At 45.2% G+C, this 24,753-nt stretch overlaps 2 protein-coding genes and 1 long non-coding RNA gene across 4 annotated transcripts in view; 1 reads left to right on the top strand and 2 right to left on the bottom strand.

Moving 5' to 3' along the window:
• Positions 1-6,808, bottom strand: part of LOC137564306 (solute carrier organic anion transporter family member 1A2-like) — a 59,653-nt gene extending 52,845 nt beyond the window's left edge. Inside the window, exon 1 of the mRNA XM_068278034.1 lies at positions 6,526-6,808. The gene's annotated coding sequence lies outside the window, so the exon portion shown is untranslated. The remainder of the gene's footprint in view (positions 1-6,525) is intronic.
• Positions 1-24,753, top strand: part of LOC137564308 (uncharacterized) — a 205,368-nt gene that overhangs the window by 135,805 nt on the left and 44,810 nt on the right. The window lies entirely within an intron of this gene.
• Positions 9,976-24,753, bottom strand: part of LOC137564305 (solute carrier organic anion transporter family member 1B3-like) — a 74,219-nt gene continuing 59,441 nt past the window's right edge. The window contains exons 13-15 of the mRNA XM_068278033.1: positions 23,548-23,612; positions 23,344-23,461; positions 9,976-11,747 (exon numbers count right to left, since the gene is read on the bottom strand). Of these exons, the coding sequence (XP_068134134.1) occupies positions 11,534-11,747; positions 23,344-23,461; positions 23,548-23,612 (397 nt within the window). The 3' untranslated portion in view covers positions 9,976-11,533. The remainder of the gene's footprint in view (positions 11,748-23,343; positions 23,462-23,547; positions 23,613-24,753) is intronic.

The raw sequence follows: 24,753 nt of genomic DNA, 5'->3' as shown, positions 1-24,753 counted from the left end.
TTTATCATGTCTGCTTTCCGGAGGTAAGTCCACCACTGCCTCCCAGCTAAGTTTAAAACTTTTATTACATTTTATCCTGCTGGTGCCTTTGTTCTCTAGCGATTACACTGTGTCCACCCCTGGTAGAGGGGTGACCTACCCCTATTTTTCCTATCTACAGAGAGCGATATCTTAATCCTGAGTGAGGACAGGTCTAATCTCCTCACCTGCATATACAGTGGTTGCCTGAGAGGTAACCCTTGTTTGTGAGTATATCTCACATTTATTATTCCACGTTTTCCAATACATACTACACTATATTGGGCTCTCGGTGTTTCTCATTTATTACTTTATCTAAACTGGTCACGTTTCTCTACAAATTCTGTTACACCTGAGCAACTCTGCCAAGATTCCCTGCCAAGGCGTACTGTTTACGGAAGATGGCAACACTTTGGATTTGGAAGTCCTGACCCTTGGTAATAACGAGGAAGGATTTTCCTGGACCTATTGCATAGGTAAAAGCAGTGGGGTAGAAATAAGTGGATGCAGAGGTTGAGACCGCACCAAGGCCCTTGGGCAGAGGCACCCTCCCTCACCCGCAGTATTGGCTCTTTCTTGGTACTGTGCTGGCAATAATCACTTCTATAGATGCTTTGAATAGTAGTAATCCTTAACAAGCTGTTCCCCATCCCTTTCTTGCACCTCTGACACTGTGGTTGTCCTTGGCAGGTTTTCGTATCATTTGTCATACATAGAGTGCTGGGGGGCCTAGTGTAAAAATTCCACTGGGTCCCATAACTCCCTAGCTAAGCTACACCATTGGGTAAAAGTTATCTTGAAGATACTCTCTTTTCATTCTGGATGGACATACCTCTATTCATTAGCCATTCTCCTCGCACCCCCCTCCCCTCCCTTTTTTACCAGTCCCCATAAATACTCCTTGAAAAATGTACCTTTCAGCTAAAGTCAGGGTTACCACGCCCTCCCATTCTCTCCTCTTTCCTGATTTTGAGTGGAGTGAATGGGGCTGGGATGAGGTTGGAAGTAAATGGGACGAGGTAGAGGAGGGGATGGGAGGGTGATTGGAGTGAATGCCTGCCACTTCCTTTTTGAAAACTTGACTTTAGATGAAGTCTTATTTTTGAAGGCGTGGTTACATAGATCAGGGGGAACTAGGAGAAGAACAGACAACACAAAGAGGTACATGGATCCAGTATGAACAGCTTACCTAAAGGAGAGAAGCTCACCAGTGGCGTACCTAGGGCATTTGACACCCAGTGCTGGGTATTATAAGACACCCCCCCCCCCCCCCCCAAAAAAAAAGTACAGGGGCAAAAAATGGGTGGGGCTATAACATGCGACGTGGCCATGACCGGATGAGGGCGGAGCTAACTTTAATTTAACGTGAACCCGGGGTGAGAGTGATATGGAGGCTGCCATATTTATTTCCTTTTAAATAATACTAGTTGCCTGCCAGCCCTGCTGATCTTTTTGGCTGCAGTAGTGAACTGAATCACACCAGAAACAAGCATGCTTGTTCAGGGTCTATGGTTGAAAGAATTAGGAGGCAGAGGACCAGCACGGCAGCCAGGCAACTGGTATTGCTTAAAAGGAGATAAATATGGCAACCTCAATATTATTCTCACCTCGGGTTCCCTTTAAAAGTGCAACGCAAAGAGAGTGGACCCAAGTTTTGGTGACCTTTTCCCCAGAAAATTCACATAATTGTCCAGGTTTTCTCAAGAAAATACACGTAATGTGTGCAGATTTGCCCAGAGAATACGTTCAATCATGTCGGCAGATTTGCCCAGAAAATACATGCAATCATGTCGGCAGATTTGCCCAGAAAATACATGCAATCATGTCGGCAGATTTGCCCAGAAAATACATGCAATCATGTCGGCAGATTTGCCCAGAAAATACATGCAATCATGTCGGCAGATTTGCCCAGAAAATACATGCAATCATGTCGGCAGATTTGCCCAGAAAATACATGCAATCATGTCGGCAGATTTGCCCAGAAAATACGTGCAATCATGTCGGCAGATTTGCCCAGAAAATACATGCAATCGTGCGGCAGACCTGTCCAGAACATAAATGATACACCTGGCTGCTAATATAAATTTTAAAAAAAACATTTACTCACCTGCAGCAGAGCTCCTGTTCCGGCCTCCGTCCGGTGCGCAGCTCCCACGATCCTCTGCAGCCAGCAACTGAAATTCCCAAAGTCTCCAGAGCAGGGCTTCGGACATTTTACTATAGCCCTGCTCTGCTGCTGCGGTGAACTGACACAGGGGGGGGGGTGCTTGGAGAATTTTAGGGGGTGCTTCAGCACCCAAAGCACCCCCCAGTGCCGCCACTGCCCCCAGTGAAGGTAGTATAGTTGCCCCAATATAGCTAGTATAGTTGCCCTCAGGATAGGCAGCATAGCTGCTGCCCCCAATGTAGGTAGTGTTGCTGCCCCCAATGTAGCTAGTATAGTGGCCCCCGTACAGCTGCCCTCCAGTATAGTTGCCCCAGTATAGCTAGTATAGTGGCCCATAGTTTAGATGGTATAGTGGCCCCCAGTGTAGCTAGTATAGTGGCCTAAAGGTAGCTAGTAAAGTTGCCCCCAGTGTAGCTAGTATAGTGGCCTCCATTGTAGCTGGTATTGGAGGCGCAGAAGAGGCACGTGACGGCGACGCAGCGTTCCAGGCTGATACGCGGAAGTGACGTAAGTATTCTCCGCGCCCGCCTGCTCGCTGACCACTGCCCCCGGCCTGCTGTCTGCATTTTGAGGGAGGAAAGAGAGGCAGAAGGAGGGGACCCAGGTGAAAGAGGGGGGGATATGTCCCCCCTCCCCGCCGCTATTCCTGCTGTCACCCCTCCTCCTAGCGCTGCTCTTCCCCTCCTGCCTGGCTCCTGCATGATCTAAGGGGTGTCGTGGCGACACCCCCCTGGCTGTCTGGCACCCGGTGCGCCACGCCCCCCTGCGCCCTGTGGTAGGAACGCCACTGAAGCTCACTTAGTCTTTGCATTGTGTGTCTGTGTTTGCCACACTAAGCATGGACAACAGAGAAGAAGAGAACTGTCTGAGAACTTGAGAATCAACACTATGGAAAAATATCATCCATATCAAGTCCATCTCCAGAAATCTAGAATTGCCAACATTATCAAGAAGTTTGGAATCCATGGCACTGTAGCTTATCTCCCTGGGCATGGACAGAAGAGAAAAATTGATGAAAGGTTGCAACGCGGGATAGTCTGGATGGTGGATAAGCAGCCCCAAACAAGTTCCAGAGAAATTCAAGCTGGCCTGCAGGCTCAGGGAGCATCGGTGTCAGTGTGAACTTTCCATTGACATTTAAATTAAGTAAAACGCTATAGCAGGAGATCCAAGAGGACCCCACTGCTGACACAGAGACATAAAAAAGCAAGCCGAAATACACTTGATCAAGCCAAAATCCTTCTGGGAAAATGTCTTGTGGACAGATGAGACCAAGATAGAGCTTTTTGGTAAAGCACAACATTCTACTGTCTACCGAAAATTGATTGAGGCCTATAAAGAAAAGAACACAGTGCCTACAGTGAAATATGGTAGAGGCTCAATTATTTTTTGGGGTGGTGCCTTGAGTGTGTGCAAGGCATCATGAAATTTGAAGATTACCAAAGGAGTTTGGGTCGCACTGTAGAGTCTGGTGTCAGAAATCTGGGTTTGCGTCCAAGATATTGGGTCTTCCAGCAGGACAATGACCCCAAAGATATCGCAAAAAGAACCCAGAAATGGATGGCAACAAAGTGCTGGAGAGTTCTGAAGTAGCCAGCAATGAGTCCAGATCTAAATCCCATTTAACATCTGTGGAGAGATCTTAATTTGCAAGGGGAGAGTGGTCCGAAATTCCGGGTGAGAGGTGTAAGATGCCCTTTGATGGTTATAGGAAGCAACTGATTTCAGTTATTTTTTTGAAAGTTAAAGGAGCCAATAATTTTGTCCAGACCATTTTTTGAGTTTTGTGTGACATTATGTCCAAGTTGCTTTTTTCCTCCCTTTTTTTGTTTTGTTCCAGTACACACAAAGGGTATAAACATGTCTATAGCAAAACATGTGTTACTGCAATACCGTAGGAGAAGAGTGGGAACAAGAAAGAAATGTTTTTGAAGTTTGATAAAAACAGAATTTACACTTACCTGGGGCTTCCTCTAGTCCACTGTAGGCGGCGAGGTCCCCCGGCGTCCTCTTGGCTCCTTCCCTGGTCCCAGCTCAGGTTACAGGACAAGACAACTTCGGCCTGAAATCGTCAGGTCTGCTTCTGTGGATTGCGCCATTATGCCGGTCGGCTATGCGTCATCACGAGGTTCATGCGTGGTTCAATCTTAGAGAACCGCGCATGCGCAGGACTCTCACGCCGGCAATCCACGGAAGCGGGAAGCGGACCTGATGACTTCAGGCCGAAGTCGTCCTGTAACCGGAGCTGGGAGCAGGGAAGGAGCCGGGAGGACGCCGAGGGACCTCGCGGCCTACGGTGGGCTAGCAGAGGCCCAGGTAAGTGTAAATTCTGTTTTTATCACCTGCTCATGGTCCCTTTAAACTCAGAAATATTAAAGCTTAAAAAAACATTTTTAAAATTGATTTTCTCAAAAACTGCACTGTATTTTTAAACAATTATTTTTATGCCTTGTTCCCAACCTTCTTAAAGGGAAGGTTCAGGGACTATTAAAAAAAAATAAAAATCCGCATCCACTTACCTGGGGCTTCCTCCAGCCTGTGGCAGGCAGGAGGTGCCCTCGGCGCCGCTCTGCAGGCTCCCGGTGGTCTCCGGTGGCGCGCCTGAGCTGGCCAGGCCGGCGGCCAGGTCGGGCTTCTTCTGCGTTCTAAACTGCGCCTCACGGCGGCGTGCTGACGTCATCGGACGTCCTCCGGGCTTTACTGCGTGTCCGATGACGTCAGCGCGCCGCCGTGAGGCGCATTTTGGAACGCAGAAGAAGCCCGACTTGGCCGCCGGCCTGGCCAGGTCCGGAGCGCCACCGGAGACCACCGGGAGCCTGCGGAGCGGCGCCGAGGGCACCTCCTGCCTGCCACAGGCTGGAGGAAGCCCCAGGTAAGTGGATGCGGATTTTTATTTTTTTTTAATAGTCCCTGAACCTTCTCTTTAACATACACAGCAAATGTGGTGACGATAGCATGTATGGGGCACAAAATTGTGAAAAACTGATTGTTTGCAAATTAAATTTAAGGGATACTATCGATTAACATGTGTTTTTTTTACCTGAGTAGAGAGAGTTCCTGAAGTGCTGGTAAATAATGATGTATATTGTATACATTTCATTTGCTTATCTCTTTTGTTTACTGTAACAAATTCCTTTCACTCTGAACTGACGGCACTGTCTGCTCATTTCTGACAGGAGAGCTAATGAAGTGAGCGGGGATTTCCCTCACTGTTATCTCTGTGTGTAACTGTGTGTCAGAGAGCTCTCAGAAGAAGCCAAGGGCATAACAATAGGGGATGCAAGCTTGGTGGCACGTCGGTGGGGAGGGGGGGCGGTCCCCCCCTTCCTCACCTCGGGCTCTCCCCTCTGCGCTCCCCTCCAGCATTGAATAAAGTGTATGCAGGCGGCGGGGCAGCGGCAGATACATACCTTCCGTGCGCTCCAGCGCGGACATTTCTCCCTCTAATGTCTGACGCGACTTCCTGTTTATACAGGAACTTGCATCAGAAGCTAGAGAGAGGAACATCCGTGGAGCGCACGGAAGGTATGTATCTGCCACTGCCCCGCCGCCTGCATACACTTTATTCAATGCTGGAGGGGAGCGCAGAGGGGAGAGCCTGAGGTGAGGGAGGGGGGGACCGTCCCCCCTCCCCACCGACGTGCCACCAAGCTCTCCCCTCATGCTGCGACCCCTCCAGCCCCCCAAAACCGGTCCTGAGTGGCCCCTAGAGGGGAGGGGGGGCCCGCTCAGAATTTCTGCAGGGGGGCCCGGCGATTTCTAGTTTCGCCCCTGGAAGAAGCTGCACGTTTCTAAACTGTCTGCAAGAGAGCAGGGGAAATGTAACTTGTTTTAAACGTGTAATTGTCAGTGACTCAACAGTTTCTTATATATTTTTTTGGCTTTCAGGGAAAAATACTCTGTAGTCTGATATGCAAACAACAGCACTGGCTGGGCAGTGAAGCAGACACCCCTTTGCAAATGATTTGTCCCAATAGAGCTAAATCACATAAACAATGAATGAAAGCTTTTGCCTCTGATATTTAACATGAAAAATAGGAAAATGTTTGCACAGCTACTTAGACATTATTTGTACATTGTCATTTTATAACACTTGGTTACTGATAGTATTCCTTTAATTACAATTTCACCTGAAATTTCGCATCATGATTTCATATCATAATTGTGAATTATGATACAAAATTATGATTATTCAAATTCTGTGCTCATCAGTAGTAACATACATTTGTGTAGATTTTACCCTTCTCATCTAACAATTGACATTTTCCTTTGTTTGTTAAATGCATTACTTGTCAATAAAACGTATTGAAATTGAAAATAGAGGTATAACTCACACTTACCTTGGTCTCCCGAATGTCTGTGACATGAAATGCAGCGAAGTGATGGAGCTGGAGAGATGTGTGGAGCAGTTGGACAAGCTCCCTATCTGCCGGGACATGTGAGGTTGTTGATTGAGATCAGAAGTAGACTTTGCCCAACTTGTGATAATTAACCCGAAAAAAGTTGCCAGAAATCACATCCAGGGGTGTAGATACATATCAGGACATGAAACGTTACAACAAGGTGATTATATCACACAAGGGGGAAAGTTTCCTGTCCAAACGCTGCGCCTGCCAACCACGGGATTAACATTCTTTTCTCCTGGAAGGCAAGTAGCAAAGTACACTTGTCACTTCAACCCTCCTCAGAAGTAATCAGACCTTTCACTGCCATAGGCATTCAACTCTGACCACAGTTGGATCGTCCATACACAATATCTCACATGATCTGGACTTTATCTTAGCATTACAAAATCCTCTTCTGAACTTTCACTCTGCCAGCTTGGCTGTGAAATTCCGTACACACGACAGATAAAACTCAGCCGAGGTGGATGATAACAACCACCTCTGCCGAGAATCCAGCATGTGTACCGCAGCTACCAACCCCTCTCGACCACTCGACCACTCAATCAGCAATCTGTCCTGGTGGTTCACTGCAGCCAAGAGCATTGTTCTCCCCTGGATGCGTAACTACAATTCATGGGGCACCTCAGTAAAACCTTGATGGGACCCTACAATGTTCACACCCCTTCCCTTAGTGCCCTTTTAAGCCTCGAGGCCCATCTCACAAGGGTCATACAACAAGTATGGCCATCATGATCGTCACACCCATAACAAGTGTAGCCATAGAGTAGTTTGGCTTGGACCCAGACTTGTACTAGTTTTTACTCCTTCGATTGCCCGATGAAGCGGGATAGAACCTGTTAACCATGTTGCATTGTGTAGTACTTAAATAAACAGTATCTTTGTTGAACTTTAATCAACACAGTCTGTGTTTTACTTGTTGTAGAGGTAAGCCCACCACTGCTGCCTTTTTTTTAAAATGTTTTTTAAACGTTTTTACTCTATTCTGGCGCCTCTGTTCAAGCTTCTCTTCATAAGTGTAGCCAGAAAAACACCTGATCTGAAGTATAGTCCCCTGTATCGGAGGAAGGGAAGGCTAGTGGTTGGGGCCACCACAGCTCTGGGCCCCCATGCGATCACTGCCGTTCTCAATTCATGATACACCCATAGATAAAGTCTCCCTAATACCCTAGTAAGGGCAATAAAAAAGCACCTGAAGGTCTCTAATACGAGTTCTAATTATTGAGGTGTTCATACATCTAGTCTGTAGCTGGCATTATTCTACTTGTATTGCTGCATAAGATCATCTAGACCAGGCATGGGCAAACTCGGCCCTCCAGCTGTTATGGAACTACAAGTCCCACAATGCATTTGCCTTTATGAGTCATGACCGTGGCTGTCAGACTCCTGCAATGCATTGTGGGACTTGTAGTTCCTTAACAGCTGGAGGGCCAAGTTTGCCCATGCCTGATCTAGACTGTGGTGGGTTGTTGGTTCCTGTTATGCTCTGGCTAGGAACACAGAGTAAAGACACTGCTTGTGTAGAGAGCTGGTTAATCCTTTAAATAAACCTAGTTTCAGTTATTTTGCACCTGTGACTACTCAACACAACAATTCGGACTTCAAGTGAACCAGAGACGAAGCATCTTCATGTATTTTACTGTATATATCAGTGGGAACATTAGAGAAAACACCTACCCTGCTCTCTGTTTCATTTTTAACTGTTCAGCTTGCTTCTTGTCAGCCCTGATAAAATCCCAGACTGAGCATTCAGTCTGGCTTTGCTCAGGAATCATTATAGCGGAATCAGAATATTTTATTTCGCCAAGCACTACTGGGCCGTGCCCGGAATTGGATTTGGCAAATACAGGGCTAGTGTGAAAAAGAACAAGACATACGATACAAATACATAGTAAGCAGCAGGACAATGTAAAGGATACAGTTACAGCAATTGGATACATTTGAACACGTATACATGTAGTGTGCAGCCGTGCAGTCAGGCTAGGTGCTACCAGTAGAGAGACCTAAGAGTTCAGATAGTTTACGGCTCAGGGGAAGAAACTGTTCCTGTGCCTTGTGGTCCTGGTGTAGATGGATTGGAATCTCCGGCCTAAGAGGGCACTTGTAATCCCTCTGCTGTAATCGGAATGGCGTGCACTACCACTATCATCACAGCCCAGTACGTCGCTCGGCTACCCACGTGGCTCAGGCGGGGTTATGGATATGGAAATAAGAGCAGATCCACGTGGGTAGCCGACCGGCGTCCTGGGCTGTGATGATAGTGGTAGTGCACGCCATTCCGATTACAGCAGAGGGACTACAAGTGCCAGCCGGGGCCCAACTAAACGGGGGAAAGCCCGTACCCAAAACTCTGTGCTGACTATTGAAAGAAAGGAATCTGTGAGTGCAATCTTATTTTTTATATTAATAAATGTCGCTGGTTTTACACTATGTGAGGCGTTTGTTTTGAGGTAATACTCATATGGAAGTTGGCATCTGATTTGGAAGGAACGATAAGGAGTATCTGGTACCCTGTGGTGACACACAACAGTTTGGTGCGGTGGGGGACGGTCCGAAGTGTCCCAAAGCGCTGATAGACCTGAGTGGAGGTGTTATTCTCTGGTGAGTGTCTGTTCACCGGGTGCTGGTGGAGGTGATAGGAAGATAAGAAGTTGTGGATATCGTGATTCCTCTGCAAATGTGGACTTGTTTTTAATTGAACTTTTTAATTTGTATAATATAGTTTTATTCATAAAAACAGTTGAGTTAGTGCCACCACCCGTGAAAGAGGCTTTTATAAAAGAAGAAGGGGCTGCTCCAACTTATTGGACTCTATAGGAATCCATTATATGAGTGGTGTAGCTCTGTACTCCTTGCATGTGTCTATATTGTTTATATTGCATTCTTTTACACTGTTAGACCCATGTCTCCCCTTTTGGAATGTATTACCCCTAGCAGGTTTGGGTGGTGGCAATGAGTAATTTGTTGGTGCTTTCAAATAGCTTTATTGTTCTTTTTTGGGGCACTGTAACTGTATATTGTGTATAATGAAATTTGTATTAACAATGGAAAATATTTTATATTAAATACATTTTATCTTGAGAGTGCTCTTTGACCTATTTTGTTGCTGCAGAGGAGGTTCTGAGTCGGGGTTCTTTATCCAGAGTATTATTTTTCAAATGGCCATGAAAATATTTGGGTGGTTGCGGAGACCACAAACATAATGACTTTTTTTCTCATAATGGGGAAGGCCTTTATGAATGTCGAGACAATCTGAACAAGTATTACCTCTTGTCCACATCTTAGAGGTCAGAGCGCCACTTAGGGAATCAGGCAGTGACTTTAGATCTGCGCCTGCACTATTAATAGTACAGGACTGTTACTCAGATACAGAGTAAAAGAGACTCATTGTATTTATTCATTTATTTTAGCATTGTTGTACCCCTTGGTAATCGCAGCCAGTGTGGTTTCAACAAAAATGTCACACAGACAGTTCACATTGCAGAGAAAACTTGTCTGAAAAAAGATCATAGTGGTTGTATCTAGAGCTGGCCATAGACTCCTCCTCCTGCCCCCCTTTGTGTCCTCCTCCAGTTCCCCTTTGTGGCCTCTTCCTGTCCCCCTTGTATCCTCCTCCTGCCCCCTTTCATGGCCACCTCCTGTCCCCCTTGTGTCCTCCCCCATCCCCTTTTGTATCCTCTTCCGGGCCCCATGTGTCCACCTCCTGCTCTCCCTTGTGTCCTCCTCCTGTCCCGCCTTGTGTCCTCCTTCTGCCCCCCCCCCCTTGTGGCCTACTCCTGTCTCCATTTGTGTCCTCCTGCCCTACCTTGTGGCCTACTCCCTTCCCCCCTTGTGGATGTCCCCTGCCCCCTTTGTGGCCTCATCCTGTCCCCCTTATGACCTCCTCCTGTCCCCCTTTGTGGCCTTCACTGTTCCCTCTTATGGCCTCCTCCTGTCCCCTTTGTGGCTTATTCCCGTCTTCCTCCATTCCCCCTTGTGTCCCTGTATAATGCAATTAGCAGCGGTAGCCGCGGATGTCACTCACCTGACCCAAGGGTGCCCGCAACGGCTGCTGTCCCCCTCCATGTCTTTGGCATCCTCCTCCGGTGTCTCCCTGCGTGTTTCCGTTCCTCATGTTAAAAGTAATTAAGCGGCAGGCATCACTCACCTAAATCTTGGAGCCTGAATGATCATCGCTTGTTTTTCCCACTCACTAGGTGAGTAATGCCTGCACATTTTAACAGGGTGAGCGGAAGAGCGCAGAGGGACACCAGGGACACGGAAGGGGAAAGCAGCTGCCGCGGGTACCCTCGGGTCAGGTGAGTAATACCCGCGGCTTCAGCTGATAATTACTTTAATCAGCAGGAGAGGAGCAGGATGCCGGGGACAATACAGGGAGTCCCTGACATTGCGGTGGCATGGCGGCTCGTATCGACAGGCGATCATAAGTTGGGGACTCCCTGTATGCGGGCTATAATACGTAGGGACTTTTTCTCTCCACTTTTGGAGGAGAAAAAGTGCGTCTTACAGTCTGAAAAATACGGTATATTGACCTGTACTGATCTTATTAATGTCCCCCATTGTCCACTGAGCGTACGGCTTCCTTTAGTGGTCAGACAGCACATTGCACCGTGAATAGTTTCATAATCTGCCTTCTCATATGAAGAAACGTCTTCAGTTATTTGTAAACCTCTAGCCAATGTGGCCAACCCACAGAGTGTCCATCATGATAAATTTCCCCTGCTATGATTTCAGTCTCTTTCTAAAGAACAAAATACCCCTCTACCCTTCCAACCATTAGATTACTGATGTCTTATGGGAACTGGTGAAGTATTTTCAAGAACCAGGAGGGGTATATTGGTTTCGTATCATTATACAGTCCTGCCATAGTTGTAGGGAAAGATGTATTGTGTCTGGGGATGGGAGTTAGCCTGGGGAGAATTGTCTTCAGGAGTTATGGGCCCTGTTACATGCAGGTCTCCTTCTCTTCTCCCAAAGCTGTACATTCCTCTTTGGTTGCCTCTTCCGGGTGGGCATCTTTTGTGGTGCTGCCATCTTCTTTTTGCACCCCATTTTCAGGAGACTTTACAAACATTCTCTTCTTAACCAGACATATAAACAAGAAGAATAGAATATACGTTGGAGCTCTGATGCCCACTGTGAGGCCCATGAAGGTGTTTCTGGGAAAGGGAAGACACAGAAGTTGTGTTAACGTCTGAAAACAAAAAATGTAGCATTATCATATGTCCTTCCACCACCTAATGAGATTTAGGTATCTACAGTTCGGGGTCTGCCTAAAGAGAACCCGAGGCAAACATAAAAATTAGATACTAACCTACGAAGAGGAAAGCCTCTGGATCCTCCAGACGCTTCCCAAGTCCTCCTGGAAACCACCGCTACTGCCTGGGACCTCCTTTATTATCACTACCACGTTTCTCTTCATGCATGGTCATATTGAGCCTGCTTGAAATGGTCACGGCTACATTGTAGCACAGAGTCGATCATGAAGGAGTGGTGCAGCACGGCCGCACTCATGCATGAAGAGGAATGCAGCCACATAACTACCGTTGCCGCACCTGGACCCCTGGAACATTTCTGACAAGAGCTTGATGGATATATAATATATCCATCAAGCTCTTGTCAGAAATGTTCCAGGGGTCCAGGTGTGGCAACGGTAGAGGCCAGAAGGATGTGAGAAGCCACTGGAGGATCCATGGGTGTCTGTCTTCTAAGGTAAGTATCTAGTTTTTTTTCTTTAGGTTCGCCTGGAGGACTCTTTAAATTAATGAAAATCTGGCAACTTCCAATTAGACTTGCAGTGATTTGAAGTTGGTATGCGAAAACTATTGATATAGTAATAGCTCACATTTACAACAGAACTTCCCAGACTTATATATGTAACCAGCAGTCTCAACCGACCAGCACGAAATCGAGTTAATTTCTAGGCATGGAAGTGACAGCTTCTGTCTTGTCGGTACCTTGTCGGGAATATAGTAAGCCTCACCGATAAGCAAATTACAGCCATAAAAGTTTTCCTGGCAGAATACAACTTCCGAGAGCAAGAGGGTTTAGAAAAGTCAATAGTTTATGTATTTTCATTCAGGGACACTTAATAGGCTATCACTGAGCAGAGTCCACAAAACATTCATTCTACTTTGTAAATGTTTAAATATAAAATAAAACTATGGGATATCTAAAAAGAAAAAAGTCATTTTTAGAAGTAGGAGGATAAATACAATTGCTTATCTCATCAGTTTATTTTCACCTCTGGTTCACTTTAAAAACTGGGTTCCATAGATCCCCCAAGGTTATTATACTTTCAGTTACTGTATTTTAACACTTAAAGTTGCTTTGCTCAGGAATCATTATAGCTGAGTCATTATAGCAGAGCCAGAAGGGGGCAGGCTTGGGCTTGAAAAGACATCAGAAAAGACAGACTTCGCTATAATGATTCCTGAGCAAAGCCAGACTGAATTCTCAGTCGGGGATTTTATCAGGGCTGATAACAAGCAGGCTGAGCAGTGAAGAATGAAACAGAGAGCAGGGTAGGTGTTTTCTCTAATGTTCCCACTGATATATATGGTAAAATACATGAGGATGCTTCGTCTCTGGTTCACTTTAATACAGAGTTCATAGCAGGGGCGTAACTAGAAATCACTGGGCCCCCCTGCAAAACTTTAGATGGGGCCCTGCACAACGAATAGGGTCTGTCTACAAATCTTTGTCTACAAAACTTTGTTTGATTTGTTATCAGTGGCTGAGCAGATGCAGTTATTAGAACAATTGTGCAGAGAGCAGAAAGCTTTTTTCTCAATGCCCTTAGTTGTCAGTTTCTCAGGACGGGGTCCCCTGGTGCTTCTGGGCCCCTCTGCAGCTGCATCCCTTGCAGGGTCTATTGTTACGCCCCTGGCTCATAGTATGTATATAGAGTGGGGTACAGTACTGTATTAGCTTTGCCTATTTTTACACTTGAGTCTCAAGCAACCAGAAAGCACTCTTATCCAGCATCAGCCAATCCCCATCGGTGCCGGATGACTGACATTTTACTGTAGTTATGTTACTAACTGTCCCTCAGAGGGGCTCATATAGTCCAACCCTATAGCTCCCAACTGTCCCTTTTTCGGAGTGACAGTCCCTTTTTGGGAACCAAATCCCTATTTCCCTCTTTCCTCTTTATTTGTCCCTCTTTCAGGACTGTTGTGCAGATTTATGCAAATATATCTGAAAAAATGTTTATTCCCATCCTTTAAATTGATTTCTTAATTTAAAATGTTAATATGAAGAAAAATTTGTGATGATAGACCGTTCTAGTGTGGTTTGAATTCTAACATTACAAATTTTGCTTATTCCTTTTGAGTGGTATATGTGGCTAGGAGTATGGTGGGGGGCGTGATTAGAGATGTGGCAGGGGCGTGGCTTAAAGCGTCTCCCTTTCTCATCTCAAAAAGTTGGGAGTTTATATCTAATCCCTGTTCCGGTCCAAGGCATATTTTTGGGGGGAAGCCAATTATCTGTATGTTTTTGAGATATGGGAGGAAACGTATGCAAACATGGGGGAACATACAAACTCCGTACAGTTCCCCTTCCCCCCTCGTCTCCAGTGTTTCTCTTATTCCCTTACTTTTCCATGATCTGTATTATTTTCTCTAGTGCATTTGTGTATGTTTAATATCTTGTAGTATACTTACCATATTTAGCTACTACTAGCTTCAAGAATAGTTGTGCTGAATTACATAATAACACTTGATCGCAGGTGGCAGCCAACTGGACTTGTGCGCAGTGGAGAATGTGGTTAGTTACACTTGATTGAGTTTAAAGCTCAAGCATTAATGTGAGCACATCACTGAGCTGAGAGATTTAACCAGTTGAGGACCATAGGCTTACACCTCCCTAGTTACCAGGCTATATTTTTACAATTCAGTGCTCTGCAGCTTTAAAAGCTCGCTGCAGAGTTATACTACTTAGCACACAAATCAATTTTGCCTTCTTTTCTTGCCACCAACAGAGCTTTCTGTTGGTGGCATCTGATTGCTGCCGCAACGTTTTTATGTATTTATTAATTTTATTTTTATTATTTTTTTTTTATTAAAAATCTTATTTTTCTTTCATTTTTCCTACCCAGCATCCCTCCCTCCCCCCTGAGAACCAATCAGTGTGTTCGCCTCTCATAGGCATCAGCCTATGAGAGGCGATCATCTTTTGGGCCAATCAAGGGGAGAGCTCAGTGACTTGGCTACCCCTGTACAGCGCTGCAGTGGTTAATCACATTGAAGGACTACATTTCCCAGCATGCAATGTGGCAGTACTACTAAGGGCACATCAAACAGCAGCAGCTGCAGCAGGGATGCTGAACACAGAGCCCCCGCCCACACACCCACAGGGGCTGGGGTTTTGGTGCAGCCCCCCCCCCCTTCCTAAAGCAGGAGTGTAACTACAAATCTTGGGGCTCCCCAGCAAAACCTTGATGAGCCCCCTATTGTTCACACCCATTTTCCTTGATTATCCCTGGGGAGCCTCACAGCCTGGGGGCCCATCTCACAAGGTCATAAAACAAGTGTGACCATCATAATCGTCACACCTATAACAAGTGTAGCCACAAGAATACCTGACCTGAAGGATGGAACTCTTTATCAGAGGGGATGAAGCAATTGGGCTCCCATGTGGTCGCAGGAGATGCTCCCCTCTAGTTACACCCCTGCAAGGTTATTAATAGCTGAGGCCCCACAATGGCCCTCACCATTTAGGAATCACTTTTATGGGGAATGTTATTTTGTATATTTATAGCAGAGTGTGCTCAGATCACTTTGAGCAGTTATACGATTTGCTACAGTATATCTACGCCTCGCAGGACTTCAGTTCCGCCACAGGGGTGCAGATATTCATCTATTGCTGCAAATGGCCGCTGCCCACCTGTGCGCTCGCTCCCATGCGCGTTCTCGCTTCCCGATTGCCTGGAGATCAGTGAATGGGAACGCAGTTTAAACGTTGCAATAAACGGCACAAATGGTCACATAGAATGTGTGGGTTTTATCCACAGTAGAGCATTTTATTTTAAAACTATAATGACTGAAAATTGAGAAAAAATTATATTTTTCATTTTTTTCTATTATTCCCATTAAAATGCATCTGCAATAAAATAATTCTTAGCAAAATGTATCACCCAAAGAAAGTTTAATTGGTGGTGAATAAAACAAGGTATAGATCATTTTGTTGTGATAAGTAGCTATAAAGTTATTGGCGAATGACTGGGAGGAGCACTGACAGGTAAAAATTGCTCTGGTCCAGAAGGGGAAAAACCCCTCAGAAAAGTGCTTAATGGGTCTCACACTAGTACAGTATAGGAAAACCTGTATCAGCCATTAACACTCTGCTAAATCTTAGAAAGGGCCCTTTCATACTTGTGAGTGGTACGGCCCATTATGATGCACCTGCTGTGCTGCCCATTACGATGCACCGCGATTACCCGCGCAAACCTTCGTTTAGCATGTGAGTGTAAGCCTTTACACGTGCAAACCTCTGCGCGTGTCACATGGCGTGGTAACTGCATAGCACAGCTGTGCTATCAGTTATCACGCTTTTGTGAATCAAGCCCATTGTGTGGTAACATAAAAGTCCATTGCCTTTTATATTATCCTGCACAGCTGAGAAAGCATTCCCATGCGTTGTGATGTAATGTACCCGGGAACACTTTATCACATGATGCACGCAATTTCCCATCAGGTTATTTTGTGCTAGAGCTACCGAATTGTGCTGAAACAGAGTCTCGCTGCACATGCCATGCATAGGTAACACATGCTCGTAATCATTCCTTTGCACGCGCTGGCAAGTGTGAAACAGCAGCACAGTGGCGTAGTGGTTAGCGCTCTCACCTTGCAGCGCTGGGTCCCCGATTCGAATCCCAGCTAGGTCAACATCTGCAAGGAGTTTGTATGTTTTCCCTGTGTCTGAGTGGGTTTCCTCCGGACACTCCGGTTCCCTCCCACATCTCAAAAACATACAGTTAATTTTATTGGGTTCCCCCAAAATCGGCCCTAGACTAGGATACATTCACTACACCAGGGGTCCCCAAACATTTTAGGTCGAGGGCCCGGGTCAACATACTTCAGACTGCTGGGGGGCCAGGGTATACATAAAATGATGTAGAAGTCTTTGCGGGCCAGACAGTGAAGCATACCCAGGTGACAACTTGCAGTCCAATTGGACAGCAGTGTCACCTGATGTGGAATTTAATTGAAAATCAGCGAATTACTGCCTCCTGGCTTCCATGTGGATAGGTCCTGCCAGCACTGCTATTCTATATGCAGACCACCAATATTAAAGATGTAGCTGACCACATCTATAAGTTATACATTTTGTGTGTGAGGGCCAGCACAAAAGCCTCAGGGGGCCACATTCGGCCTGCGGGCCTTACTTCGAGGACCACTGCACTACACGATACATAACATACATAGACATATGCCGATTGTAGGGATTAGATTGTAAACCTCTATGAGGGACAGTTAGTGACAAGACAATAAATTCTGTACAGTACTGTGGAATATGATGGCCCTATATACATACTAAATAATAATAATATAATAAGCCCTACAAAACAGTAAGCACAATGAAAAGAACTGTGAATAATATTAACAGTGGCATCTAGTGGCTTTTCTGGATATTACATTAAATTTCTAACCATTGCTATTCTATTTTTTCTTGAGGGAGGCATGGTCTTTAAAAGTTGGTGAGGCTGTTTATTTCACTACCCTCTATTACACTACCACTTATAATACTGTCTCCTTATCCTAGTGCTTTTTATTAATGTGCTCATTCTTATTCTGAACCCCAATTTAGTGCTTCTTTTTACAGTACACCCAATTATAATATGATCTATTATACTTCCCACACAATGCGGGGAAATGCCAAGGAACCCCTGCAGAATACTCAAGGAACCCTGGGGTTCCAGGGAATCCTGGTTGAGAAAGCCTGACCTATACTGCTAGCTACCTATACTGGGGCAACTATATAACCTATACTGGGGGCAACTATACTAGCTTCCTATACTGGGGCAAATATGCTAGCTACCTATTCTGGGGCAACTATACTACCTATACTGGGGGCAACTATACTAGCTACCTATACTGGGGGAACTATGCTAGCTACCTATACTGGAGCAACTATACTAGCTACCTATACTGGGGCAATTATACTAGGAGCACTTATACCTGGCTACCTACAGTGGCTTGCAAAAGTATTCGGCCCCCTTGAAGTTTTCCACATTTTGTCACATTATTGCCACAAACATGAATCAATTTTATTGGGATTCCACGTGAAAGACCAATACAAAGTAGTGTACATGTGAGAAGTGGAATGAAAATCATACATGATTCCAAACATTTTTTACAAATCAATAACTGCAAAATGGGGTGTGCGTAATTATTCAGCCCCCTTTGGTCTGAGTGCAGTCAGTTGCCCATAGACATTGCCTGATGAGTGCTAATGACTAAATAGAGTGCACATGTGTGTAATCTAATGCCACTACAAATACAGCTGCTCTGTGACGGCCTCAGAGGTTGTCTAAGAGAATATTGGGAGCGAGCAACAACACCGTGAAGTCCAAAGAACACACAAGACAGGTCAGGGTTCAAGTTATTGAGAAATTTAAAGCAGGCTTAGGCTACAAAAAGATTTCCAAAGCCTTGAACATCCCACGGAGAACTGTTCAAGCGATCATTCAGAAATGGAAGGAGTATGACACAACTGTAAACCTACCAAGACAAGGCCATCCACCTAAACTCACAGGCCGATCAGAATTGCAGTCAAGAGGCCCATGGTGACTCTGGACAAGCTGCAGAGAGCTACAGCTCAGGTGGGAGACTCTGTCCATAGGACAACTATTATTCATGCACTGTACAAAGTTGGCCTTTATGGAAGAGTGGCAAGAAGAAAGGCATTGTTAACAGAAAGCATAGGAAGTCCAGTTTGCAGTTTGCCACAAGCCATGTGGGGGACACAGCAAACATGTGAAAGAAGGTGCTCCGGTCAGATGAGACCAAAATGGAACTTTTTGGCCAAAATGCAAAATTCTAGGTGTGGCGAAAAACTAACACTGCACATCACTCTGAACACACCATCCCCACTGTCAAATATGGTGGTGGCAGCATCATGCTCTGGGGATGCATCTCTTCAGCAGGGACAGGGAAGCTAATCAGAGTTGATGGGAAGATGGATGGAGCCAAATACAGGGCAAACTTGGAAGAAAACCTCTTGGAGACTGCAAAAGACTTGAGACTGGGGCGGAGGTTCACCTTCCAGCAGGACAACGACCCTAAACATAAAGCCAGGCCAACAATGGAATGGTTTAAAACCAAACCTATCCATGTGTTAGAATGGCCCAGTCAAAGTCCAGATCTAAATCCAATCGAGAATCTGTGGCAACATCTGAAAACTGCTGTTCACAAACGCTGTCCCATCTAATCTGACTGAGCTGGAGCTGTTTTGCAAAGAAGAATGGCCAAGGATTTCAGTCTCTAGATGTGCAAAGCTGGTAGAGACATACCCTAAAAGACTGGCAGCTGTAATTGCAGCAAAAGGTGGTTCTACAAAGTATTGACTCAGGGCGCTGAATAATTACGCACACCCCACTTTGCAAATATTGATTTGTAAAAAAATGTTTGGAATCATGTATGATTTTCGTTCCACTTCTCACGTGTACACCACTTTGTATTGATCTTTCCCGTGGAATTACAATAAAATTGAATCATGTTTGTGGCAGTAATGTGACAAAATGTGGAAAACGTCAAGGGGGCCGAATACTTTTGCAAGCCGCTGTACCTACCTATGGGTGAAAATGTTCAGGTGCTGCTAGAGTTGAGCTGAAATTTTCGTAATTTCGCATTACTAAAATTACGCATGCGAAATTTGCGATTACGATGCGAAATTACGGTAGCGTAATTGCCATTAAAATCGTATTTGAAAATACCGTTAGCGTAATTTTCAACGCGTAATTTCGCATTTCGTTCATGCCGTAATTTTGCATTAAACGCTACCGTAATCTCGCGTTAAACCATAACGCTCCGTATAATATAAAAAAGCCGCCGACTTTAAGGGTTAATAGCAAAGCCCCCTTAAATGCTAAGAGCCTCAAATTTGGAGAATATATTAAGGAGATCAGGAGGAATAAGAGGAAAAAATTTTTTTTCAAAAAGACCTTATAGTTTTTGAGAAAATCGATGTTAAAGTTTCAAAGGAAAAATGTAAACATTTAAAAACCCGCCGACTTTAACGGTTAATAGCAAAGCCTGCTTAAAGTTTAGGAACACCAAATTCCCAGGGTATATTAAGGGGATCAGTGGGAATAAGAGGAAATTTTTTTTTTTCAAAAAGACCTTATAGTTTTTGAGAAAATCGATTTGTAAGTTTCAAGGGCGAAAATGTCTTTTAAATGCAGAAAATGTCAGATTTTTTTGCACAGGTAACAATAGTGTATTCTTTTCATAGATTCCCCCAAGTGGGAAGAGTTTTACTTACTTCGTTCTGAGTGTGGGAAATATAAAAAAAAACGACGTGGGGTCCCCCCTCCCAGACCTCTTTAACCCCTTGTCCCCCATGCAGGCTGGGATAGCCAGAATGCGGAGCACCGGCCGCGTGGGGCTCCGCACCCTGACTATACCAGCCCGCATGGTCCATGGATTGGGGGGTCTCGGAAGGGGAGGGGCAGCCAAGCTTTCCCCTCCCCCTCCGAGCCCTTGTCCAATCCAAGGACAAGGGGCTCTTCTCCACCTCCGATGGGCGGTGGAGGTGGAGGCCGCGATTTCCTGGGGGGGGGGGGGTTCATGGTGGAATCTGGGAGTCCCCTTTAAAAAGGGGTCCCCCAGATGCCCACCCCCCCTCCCAGGAGAAATGAGTATAGAGATACTTGTACCCCTTACCCATTTCCTTTAAGAGTTAAAAGTAAATAAACACACAAACACTTAGAAAAAGTATTTTAATTGAACAAAAAACATAACCACGAAAAAAGTCCTTTAATATTCTTAATTAACCATTAATACTTACCTGTCCCTTTAAATAAATGATCCCTCGAAATAGCCTCGGAAATGTTGTATCAGTTACAATGTAACAAAGTTATTACAATGTAACAACTTTGTTACATTGTAACTACGCCGCACCCAACGTCACTCGCCGCCGCTGCATACGCGTCTGCGCTGCACGGACCTGAGAGAGCTCTGAGCTATATAGCTCAGAGCTCTCTAAAGCATCTTTGTATTTTGGCTCCAAGGAGCCCCATTGGTCCTTAGCAGACCAATGGGGTTCCTTCAAATCAGAAGGAACCCCATTGGTCTGCTAAGGACCAATGGGGCTCCTTGGAGCCCAAATACAAAGATGCTTTAGAGAGCTCTGAGCTATATAGCTCAGAGGTCTGTCGGGTCCGTGCAGGACGCTAAGTCCCCGCAGCTCCCGCTGCCCTCCCCGCCTCTTCCACATGTCACCCACATGTCACTCACATGTGGGTGACAGATGTGGGCGGGGTGGACAGCGGGGGCCAGCGGGGACTTAGCGTCCTGCACGGACGCGTAAGTGTATGCTGCGGCGGCTGAGCGGCGAGTGACGTCGGGTGCAGCGTAGTTACAATGTAACAAAGTTGTTACATTGTAATAACTTTGTTACATTGTAACTGATAGAACATTTCCGAGGCTATTTCGAGGGATCATTTATTTAAAGGGACAGGTAAGTATTAATGGTTAATTAAGAATATTAAAGGACTTTTTTCGTGGTTATGTTTTTTGTTCAATTAAAATACTTTTTCTAAGTGTTTGTGTGTTTATTTACTTTTAACTCTTAAAGGAAATGGGTAAGGGGTACAAGTACCTCTATACTCATTTCTCCTGGGAGGGGGGGTGGGCATCTGGGGGACCCCTTTTTAAAGGGGACTCCCAGATTCCACCATGAACCCCCCCCCCCCAGGAAATCACGGCCTCCACCTCCACCGCCCATCGGAGGTGGAGAAGAGCCCCTTGTCCTTGGATTGGACAAGGGCTCGGAGGGGGAGGGGAAAGCTTGGCTGCCCCTCCCCTTCTGAGACCCCCCAATCCATGGACCATGCGGGTTGGTATAGTCAGGGTGCGGAGCCCCACGCGGCCGGTGCTCCGCATTCTGACTATCCCAGCCTGCATGAGGGACAAGGGGTTAAAGAGGTCTGGGAGGGAGGACCCCACGTCGTTTTTTTTTAATATTTCCCACACTCAGAACGAAGTAAGTAAAACTCTTCCCACTTGGGGGAATCTATGAAAATAATACACTATTGTTACCTGTGCAAAAAAAACTGACATTTTCCGCATTTAAAAGACATTTTCGCCCTTGAAACTTAAAAATCGATTTTCTCAAAAACTATAAGGTCTTTTTGAAAAAAATTTTTTCTCTTATTCCCACTGATCCCCTTAATATACCCTGGGAATTTGGTGTTCCTAAACTTTAAGCAGGCTTTGCTATTAACCGTTAAAGTCGGCGGGTTTTTAAATGTTTACATTTTTCCTTTGAAACTTTAACATCGATTTTCTCAAAAACTATAAGGTCTTTTTGAAAAAAAAATTTTTCCTCTTATTCCTTCTGATCTCCTTAATATATTCTCCAAATGTGAGGCTCTTAGCATTTAAGGGGGCTTTGCTATTAACCCTTAAAGTCGGCGGCTACCTAACATTGATCCATGGGTCAACTTTTCCGCTTCGGGAGCATGGCCATACGCATTAATTTCGTAATACCCGTTGCAATGCGAAAATTACGCGAAAATTACGCTTACGCGAAATTTCGCGAAATCCTTCTTCATTACGATTATGTACTTACGGCCATAAACGTAATTACACTAATTACGCAAAATTTCGCGAAATCGTAATTACGCCATTACGCTCATCTCTAGGTGCTGCGCAACCACTCTCAATCAGCAAAAAGTCTAGAACCAGCCCTGCATAAACAACTTCAATGTAATGTATGCCTGTGAATCCACAGCCATCACCAATTTGCATCTAATTTGCAGCAGCTTTTGGGTGAAATAACAGCATAACACATATACTGTATTTTTGGACCATAAAACACTCAGGTTTTGAGGACAAAAATCTGAAAAAAATATAACTAAACCTAGCTGGGTCTACGGTGCAGGGGCATCTTATGCACCTTTTTCCCCAAAGCTACACTACACCAACCGCTGCTGCACCCTACCACTTACACTACACTACACTAGACTTCACCACGCTACACACTAGACTATACACTACACTACACTCACCTCCTCCTGTCCTGACCTCGAAACTAAGCTGCACTACACTAACAGCACCTAACAGTTCAACTCTCACCTGTTCCTGCTGCTGCGCTCCTCCCACCTCGCTCCGGCTTGTCCAGGCATCCCTCTTCTCCTTGGGCTTCTTCTTAGGCGTACCTCTTCTCCTCCAGCATGGGTGGTATCTCCTGGCGTAGCTGTACACAGCAGCTAATGTCAGTGTGACCCCAGCGCACGAGTGCAACTGTAGCCACCCAGACCAGTGCAGAAGAAGACGGAGGCCACGCGAACAGTAAACATGGAGCTGTACAGCGTTGGGCGGCTGTAAGGAGATGAGGGACGCCTAGACAAGCCGGACGGAGAGAGGAGCGTGGTGTTGGATGGGTAAGAGTCGCTCCCTGCGCACCTCTGGAGTTTTTATTTTAACCTTCGGACCACAAAACTTTTTCCCCCCAGTCTTTGGGAAGAAAAAGTGCATCTTATGGTCCAAAAAATATGGTATATCGCGGATCTGTGGAACTGCTCACCGGAAGGATTCAGCATCGTACATCCGACAAGCCCCTCTCCCTCCGCAGATCTTTGTCCCCCATTTCAGGCACGTTTTGTCTATCAGAGCGCCAAAGTAAATTGGTGCTGGAATCCCACCTGTAGAATGGAGAATAGAACAGATGAGCAGCCAGCAGTCTTACAGCCGATAATTCATAAAATAGGTAATAATTATTCATACACACCCAGCGCTCTCACCAGTAACATATAGACACCCATCGCCAGCGACTTCAGCTCCGGACTAACCGACCTGCAGTACAGGAAGTAGTATTGGCAGAATTAGCATGTGACTCATCTGAGAAAGGAACCTAAAAGCACTCTACTAAAAACACTGCAAGGTACAATGGGGTGTAAAGAGATGGATTAAGATGTATTAGGGCCCTAGGCAAGGCAGTAGATTTGGCACCACCTTGTGGTCCTTTTTGTTTAGCTAAAATGGAGAGAGGTCAAAGAAGGTGGCAGGTGGGCCTCTTGACATCTTCTAGGCCCCAGGCATGTGTCTAGGTTGCCTGGTTGATGGTCCTGCTCTGGGTGTATTTTCTAAACTGTGGTAAGCGGAATAATACGGGTAAAGTCTTAAAGCCTGTTTCCACTGATGCACGCCGGCAATTTCAATGATGCAAAAAACGCATCCGGATCCCTCTAGCTGTGCCATGCCTGGCTATAGGAACTCAGATGCGCAATGCATATTTTTTAAGTGATGAGTGAAAATGCCGATATTCTTTTCGCATACATTTTTCCCAAAATAATGTAAAATTCGACTTTTGAACAAAAATGCCTTTGAAAATAATTTTGTAATACGTTTATGATTCTTTGCGTTTTTAGTGATTGTTCGCTTTAAAAGGTAATTTGCTCTTAAAGTGGACCCAAATTAAAAATACAAGATTTCAGAAATAAAATCTATTTTCTAAATTATAATAATAAATAGCAGCCTTTTTTCAGCTGCATGATGACAAATATAAAATATTTTACATCTATTGGAGAAACCCCTCCCTTCCTTTCAAATTGCCGGGACAGAATCCGGCAAACTGGTGGAGTAGGTAGTGTCTGGCAATGGAGGAATTGCTAATGGCAGCCACCTGTATAACCCTAGTTATGAAAAGAGAAGGGTGAAAAGTATGCACTGAAATGCTCCTAGGCTTGAAGGAGTGTTTATCTTTGTATGTGTCAGAGAGGTACAACTAAATATTTTGAATAAAAAAAATGTTTGGTTTGGGTCCGCTTTAACTTATGAATTGAATGAATTTCAGTGAAAATTCTGCCAATTTTTTCCCTCACGAGAATTGACATTGCAAAAATACAATGTATTTTCACAAACATATATTTTGAAGTCGAAAATAGAATTTTTGATGTGAAAATGAATGTGGTGAAAATTTGCAGTCAACACTGGT

The sequence above is a fragment of the Hyperolius riggenbachi genome, chromosome 3 (genome assembly GCF_040937935.1).
Source record: "Hyperolius riggenbachi isolate aHypRig1 chromosome 3, aHypRig1.pri, whole genome shotgun sequence".
NCBI classification, from domain to species: domain Eukaryota; kingdom Metazoa; phylum Chordata; class Amphibia; order Anura; family Hyperoliidae; genus Hyperolius; species Hyperolius riggenbachi.
The sequence above is the reverse complement of the archived record's forward strand: the minus strand, read 5'-3'. Positions and strand labels throughout refer to the sequence as shown.